At 42.0% G+C, this 7,665-nt stretch overlaps 1 protein-coding gene across 1 annotated transcript in view; it reads left to right on the plus strand.

The window, feature by feature from the left end:
• Window positions 1-1,992: 1,992 nt before the first annotated feature.
• GRIP1 (glutamate receptor interacting protein 1) overlaps window positions 1,993-7,665 on the plus strand; it is a 187,999-nt gene continuing 182,326 nt past the window's right edge. The window contains exon 1 of the mRNA XM_015410502.1: window positions 1,993-2,044. Coding sequence (XP_015265988.1) covers window positions 1,999-2,044 — 46 coding nt within the window. The 5' untranslated portion in view covers window positions 1,993-1,998. The remainder of the gene's footprint in view (window positions 2,045-7,665) is intronic.

Genomic DNA, 7,665 nt, shown 5'->3' on the forward strand with positions numbered 1-7,665 from the left:
GCATCTTCGGCCAGAAGGGACGGGTGCGCGACGCGTGCCAGATGTTGGCATCTGATCGCGCCGATTTAATCCGCCCTCAACCCATCAGTTTCACGGGGAAAATCCTCCCATATGAAAAAGCAAGTTAAAAACTTTTGTATAATAATATGACCGCCTAGGTGTTCATCCAGTTCCTATTTCTCCTTTCCTTTCCCTGGAGATTCCCACACTTCAGAATTCACCTGTGATGGTGTAGTGACATCCTAGAACACTACTTATCCACCCCTTGTATGAAGTTTCATTAGCACTCTCTACAGCTGCTGTTTATGCTGCCCCATGGGGCTGTGATTCTGCAAAGCTAAACGTAGCTGGCTAATGGGAATAATGGCCAGAGTAGCTGAAAATCTCTCAGAAATCTGGCTGTAATCCCAGTGGAGTATGTGGAGATTTAGCAGCATGGCATCATGGTAATATTATGCTAGTACAGCTCCAAGTGGAACCCCCACCCCTTTTTTGCAGTGTGAAAATCTACTCTGTGCCCTCCATGTAGGAAACACTGCTAGCAAACTGCTGAGCCAATACACAGTGCATACAAGTGTGTATGGTGTGTGTGTGGAGGAGGAGACATTTGCAGCAGTGAAGGTTGCCCAGAACAATGTAAGCAATTGGCTATAACAGTGTTTGTTCTCCTCCTTGACTGTTCATGCAGAGTGCTTCCTTTTAGTACAAAATACCCTTTCCTATTATGTGTGTTATATGCATGCACATGTGGCCAGAGAGATGTAGCCCCATTATCACATGCTCTCTCATCTGAGATGAGGGTTTCCCAGCTAGAATATGTAGATATGCTCTGATACAGCCATGCTGGTATGGAGTTTATAGTAGAGTTGCATTAGCAGATTTTATACTGGAATATCTTCTTGTTATGCCAATGTGGGGGTTAGTTGGTATCCTACACAGTTTACAGCTCTTAGGATCACGCCCTTAATACATGTCAGCATGAAATAGCCAGTCTTTATGATGGAGCCCTGTAGTAACTCTTGCTCGTAAGGTCTTTCCTGGCTGATCCGGTTGGATTCCTGTAGTTGTTTGCTTTGGCTAGAATTGTGGTTCAGGACTTTAACACCAGGCATAGTGACTACCAGATTCGTTGTGTGGCTCAGACATACTCTGAGTTCAGTGAGTTGACCCTAAGAACTCACATCACATTTACAATATCGCTTAATTGTCAATCGTTCATAGATAAAACACTATAGATTTTTCTTTTAGAGTTGCATTAAACAGGATACGTTAAACTCCTGCTTAAGTATTCTTTTTGATTTTTAGCAGTGCATTCCTAATGGCCCAGTCAGCAAACTCTGCTGCAATGCTGAAAGCAGAGAATCTGTTATGCATTGGTTTCTGTTTGCCCATAACCTTATTAAATTTAGACTAGCAGCTGGGTGCAGTGCAGAAGCAAAACTCTGTAGAAGATAATAAAAGCAGTTGCTCTGTTTAAAATTAGCCACCAGTGGTTATTAAAATAGCTGTACAGATACAAAGTTGAGAAGCTGTATTTACATTCATAGAGTTATATCTCACAAGTTAAAAGTATCATTTGTGAGACTACTGAACTATACCATGTTCCTCCATAAATTTGGCACTCCGGCACAAATAAATTAACTGTTTATATGACTGAAATAAGAAGACAGATATAGAAATATTGCTGCCACATGGCAAATTAGTGTATCTGTATACTAAACTAGAACTCTTTCTGTAGTCACAGCCATTGGTGGTGCTGTTCATTAGATATAAAGGACCTGGGTGAATCCTAAGAAAAATCAGGATTTTGATTTGATCCAACTGTAAGAACTGCTAAGGATTTATATAGATTAGTCCTTCTAAATAGTTGGAAACATCCAGAATATAAAGCCTGAATTTTAATGCCTGTGGACAAGTTCCAAGCTAAAATACAGACTGAGAAAGAAAGGTAATTGGCTGCTTAACAAGATTCTGAAACCAGTTCCATTTTTAGCTGTGATGGCCCTTCTTTGCGGACTAAGCCAAGATGGTCAGACAGAACTAAGTAAGTTTGAATAATGCATGCCACTGTAATACACATTAAATTATAATGATGATTACACTGCTGCAAGGTTCAGAATTGTATGTTTTCCAGATTCCCAGTGTTATTATGATTCTTGTGTTGGGTAATAAGGACATTTGTCTTGATAATACCGTTGATTTTGTTGTTTATGTGTTAGAACAGTCAGAATAAAATAAGGAAATGTGAAAATGTTTAATTCGAAAATTAGGGGCACTCTAGGGATATTGTTTAATATTTTAATCTATAGAATAGCATCTGTTAAAAATAAACTAACACTATAGGAATAGCCAAGCTAGTCTGAATAGCAAAAACAATATAGTACTCCTTCAGCACTTTATTTAACTTGTTTCATATGCCCCGAGGAGGCTTTGAGTTTGCATTTTGGAAACAGCAGCAGCCCAACAGCCCCCACTCTTAAAACTAAGGAGGCTTTTATAAAACCATTTGTGATATGACATGTTGGATGAGTGTTTAAAAGGAAAGGAAGCCAAAAATCCCACTGGCCATGACCAATCTCTTGGGTAATGCTAAAGTAGCTTTTTGGATTCTAGCCATTGACAAGAGCCTAATTTATCACATCCAGTGGGACAAAATGATAGAAGCTTCACTGGGTTCACATTAAAACTGGATGGAACTTGTACACTAGAGACAAATTTTGCACTTCTTTAATCTAATAATTTCCCAGATGCTTCCAGAGAGCATCTGCTTATCCATTATTGGAGATGCTACACTTGATGGCTTTTGATCTGATCCCACTTGACTTTGCTGATTTCCCTATGATAGCAAAGATTTTCTGTTTGAAATTTCATAACATTAATTAATTGTATGTTTCAAAATAAGGTGTTTTCAGCATAACATTTCTGGGGTCTTATATAGTCTTGACTAGCCTGATCTTTCCAGAGCTTGGAAAGCTAAGCAGTACTGGCCATGGTTAGTAGTTAAGGAGACCAGAGTTGCTATGCCAAGGAAGGCAATGGCAAACCACCTCTGCTCATCTCTTGCCTTAAAAATCCCATGAGGGGGTCACCGTAAATTGGTTGTGACTTAATGGCACTTAGTTATTGTATCTTGGCTATGGTTAGTACTTGGATAGGAGATCACCAAGGAAGTTCAGCATTGCTGTGCAGAGAAAGGCAGTGGCAAACCACCTCTGCTTGTCTCTTGCTTTTAAAACCCCATTGTCCTGGAGTCACCATGAGTCATTTCCAACTTGGCAACACACTATTATTATTTTAAAACTATGAAGATATTTGGAAGGAAAGGGTTGTATGTAGTATTGTAGTAGTTTTTATCCAGACTACCTATGAAGGAATGGGGAAGAGGCAGCTGCAAGCCAGTTGAAGAGCTGGGACAGGTAATCCCTTCTTGACCAAATTAGAAGAAGAAGAGATTGGATGGTCTCTTCTCTTCTTCTTCAAGCCAGCTGAAGAGCTGGGACAGGCAATCCCTTCTTGACCAAATTAGAAGAAGAAGAGATTGGATGGTCTCTTCTCTTCTTCTTCAAGCCAGCTGAAGAGCTGGGACAGGCAATCCCTTCTTGACCAAATTAGAAGAAGAGATTGGATGGTCTCTTCTTCAAGCCAGCTGAAGAAGCTGGGACAAATAATCCCTTCTTGGCCAAATTCATCATCTTCTGCTCTGTCCCATCTCCTCTTCCCCCTAGATCCAGTGATTCTTTCTTGCTTGTTTATGTCATCTTTAATCTCAACTAGGGTTGCCAGCCTCCAGGTGGGGCCTGGAGATCCCCCGCTTTTACAACTGATCTCCAGATGACAGAGATCAGCTCCCCTGGAGAAAATGGCTGCTTTGAAAGGTGGACTCTATGGCATTGTACCATGCTGAGGCCCCTCCCCTCCACAAACCCTGCCCTCTCCTGGATTCACCCCCAAAGTCTCCAGGGATTTTCCATCCCAGATCTGGCAAACGTAATCTCAACAGTGATGAGTCAGAATTTAAGGTAGAAAACTGGAGTGAGATTCATACTGCATTCTGGGGTTGCCAATGGGAGGAAGTGGGAGTAAAGAAAATGAACATCCAGTTTCACCCAGCCCGATATCTAATTTTAGTCAAGAATTGCAAACCACCATGCTAAAACTTGCTTGTGAAAAGATCAATGCATGCCTCTGAGCATGTTCAGAGTGAATTTTACTTACCAACAAAGAACTACTGTCAATCCCCCCCCCCACACACCCAAACATCTGAAACTAGGGCTAGAGGACTGAAGAGGCATCATGCACAGAAACCTTCACAACAGAAAAAGAAGTGCTTTATAACAGAAGGCCAAAGGGCTGAGAGGCCATAATAAGACCATCACCTACAGAAAAATAAGTATTTGGGATGATCAAAATCAGGGGTGTGGGAGGCCGGAATACCACTGAATCAGGATTTTAGAACTACATTCTATAACATGCCACTGTTAATCTATTGAAGGAATGACCACCATTGCGAGCACTAAATTGTTATTTGTTTACTGTATGATTGTTTTAATTTGCTTTTAAATGTTTTATGCTGACTCGGCACATGTTGCCGATAGATGTGAGCCGCCCTGAGCCCACTTGTAGGGAGGGCGGGATACAAATGTAATAAAATGAACAAATAAATAAATAAGACCTGGGAGCCAGAACCGGCCCATCCAGGGCTTTTATGTGGCCCGTGAGCAACTGGTGCAAGGGAGAGAACAGAAGATTGCTCGGGGAGGGGAGTGGAGTGGGTGGAGCCACTTGGATTGTGGCTTCAGCACGGCAGAACAACCTTGCCTGCAGCAGTCAAGTAGCGTGGGAGCATCTGCCCAGTGCTGCACCACTGGCTCTCCAGTCCACCCATTTGGGTTTTCGTCTATACCCCCTCCCAGCCCATAGGGCCTTTGCAGTGAGGATACACCAACTTGGAGCTACGAGCTGCTGTCCTTTGTACAGCTTATATCTCCAGTACCTGTCATTACATTTTATGGCACACATGGCCCGGCCCGACAAAGTCACATGTCACATCTGGCCCTCATAATGAATGAGTCTGACACCTCTGATCTAAATAAATCTGTGCCAAGAATAATCAATTTTCTTTTTTAAAAAAAACTTTTTATTCAAGATGAGATAAACAATTTATACAACTATCAGCATCTTTTTTTTGTTAACGAGTACTGTAATACAAAAGTAAACATAAGTACAAAAATAAATAAGCTGTCGTCAAATTGCACAAACTCAAATCATAAGCAAAGTATACTTCTATGTGTGTGTTATGTGTTTTTAATGTGCTAGGTGAATAATAAGGTGCTCAAACTAAGCCTTACCTACTGCTAGAAACGAAGCCATTCAATATATGCAAGGTTGGATGGTATTAGTTCTTGTTCTGTCATGTACTGAATAAGTGGGAACCAAGTTTTAACAAACTTGGAGTGTGTGATCGGTTTTCTGGGTTGCTTCTCTTCAAAAGCATTGGCAATACGGTCCATTACAAAATGTTCCCAGCATTTTTCTCTCCACATAGCTATAGATGGTGGATTTGGTGACTTCCATGCAGCTGCAAGTGTCAGTCTAGCTGTGGCTAATAGTGTAGAGGTGAGAGTAGATAATTTAGCCTCCTGATCATCTTCATCTACTAAGTGTAATAGTATTGTATTAGGGTTCATTTGAAGTCTCTGAGATGTGATTTTGCTGATTTCATCTAGTATTTGCTCCCAGAAAGATTGAATTAATGGACAGGACCACCAGCAGTGATAAAAATCGCTGATCAGAATAATCAATTTTCTGAATGCTAAGACTGCCAAGACTCTGCACTTGCGCAGACTGCTTTTCCCTCATTGCACACAACTCCCACACATTTATCTACCTGGTATTAGGGGATAATTTCAAGACTGGAGGAAGTAACTTGTAAGTTGGTATAATTTAGGAATATCCCATTTAGTCAAGGCCAGATAATGAAACTGAAGCTCAAATACTTTGGCCACCAAATGAGAAGGGAGCACTCATTGGAGAAGACCCTGATGCTGGGAAAGATTGAAGGTCAAAGAAGACGGGGACGGCAAAGGATGAGATGGTTAGACAGTGTCATCGATGCAACGAACATGAAGTTGAGCAAACTTCAGAGGACAGCGGAAGACAGGAAGGCCTGGCGGGATATGGTCCATGGGGTCGCGAAGAGTCGTACTCAACTGTGCGACTGAACAACAACAACAAATTTAGTCAATTAAGGGATCTGATTATTTGTTATTTCCCCCACCCATTGACCCTCTGCTTTCCCAACACTTCTGAATACTATTCCACAGTCTTACACCCTGTGACATCTTTTGGGAGAAACGTGTAGGTATACTAATTTAAATAATCAAAAAACTAATAATATGATCATAAGCAACCAATCAGGTTTCATGGCTGATCAGGCATTTGAACCCTAGCCACTGTACTGCAAGGTGCCATTTCATGGTTTTGGTTAGCATTATCCTCCACAGGGATTGAGACTCACACAGCCACACCATGTACCCAGCTGTATTGGATGCACAATCACTCCTAGAGCTGTTAGGATCCCTCCCATAACTTTGTACTATTCCTTTTCTGCATTTGTCTTGATCCTAGCACATGATCTTCCTGAGGAGAAGAAGGATGCCTCACAAGGTGCCGCAGGGAAGGATGTCGGTTCTATCTCTTGTTACAAAGAAAATGCTAACAGTTTAAACTACAATGTTTAAACGGTTGCCAATTTTGAATGAAAGTGTTTAAAAATAAAGATATTTCCCCTTAATTTAGTTAAGGAAAAACAAGGTATCTCATTTGCATTATTTTTACATACAGTCTACTCTCCATTTGAAGAAAGAACAAGCCTTGCTTGAGCCATGTAGTTTGTTCATTCAATTTTTAATTAAATTTCTATTTCCAACTCTCAGCAGATCTGTGTTATAATTAAGGAACAATAGACGTTATCTTATGTAGCTAACTGAACACCTAGAAAATCTTGCTATCAGTAATGAAATATCGTGGCTGCACTGGTACGTTTAACATAATTTTAAGTAAGGACTTTAAAATCATTTCACATTTGGTATGCCTTTCTAATGCTTACATATTTTACAAAATAAAAATGTGTAGGATTAAAAGTGTGCCACATTTTTCACAGGATTTATGTGCTTAGTATATCTATATATCTAATAGCGAAGGTGCCCCCTGCGTGCGGATATCTAAATCTGCATATCGGGGGCACCTGGGGGGCAGGGAGATTTTCCTGCGCACATGGGACAATTCCCAGATGTGCAGAAAAATCTAAAAAGTTGAGGGGGGAAAGGGGGCGATATTTAAATCCCCCCAAAAGTAAAAGAGCCTTCCCTGCACATGTGCAGGGAACACTCTGGGAACTGTGGTGGGCTGGCGGTTGGAAGCCGCTCAGGCCTCACCGCAGGAGCAGTGGGAGGGAGGAGGAGATCAGCAGCAGCGGCAGAGGAGGAGACCGCCGGAGCCAGGGGGAAGGGGAAGAAGATCAGTGAGGCCCGGCAGCTGCAAGCCGCTCAGGCCTCACCGCCGGGGGTGGGGGAGGAGACAGGGAAGATCGGTGAGGCCCGGCGGCTGCAAGCCACTCGGGCCTTGCTGCCAGAGCCGGGGGTGAGGGAGGAGACTGGGGTTGGG

Source organism: Gekko japonicus, unplaced genomic scaffold (assembly GCF_001447785.1).
Source record: "Gekko japonicus isolate JY-2015 unplaced genomic scaffold, Gekko_japonicus_V1.1 scaffold215, whole genome shotgun sequence".
In the NCBI taxonomy this organism is placed as follows: Eukaryota; Metazoa; Chordata; class Lepidosauria; order Squamata; family Gekkonidae; genus Gekko; species Gekko japonicus.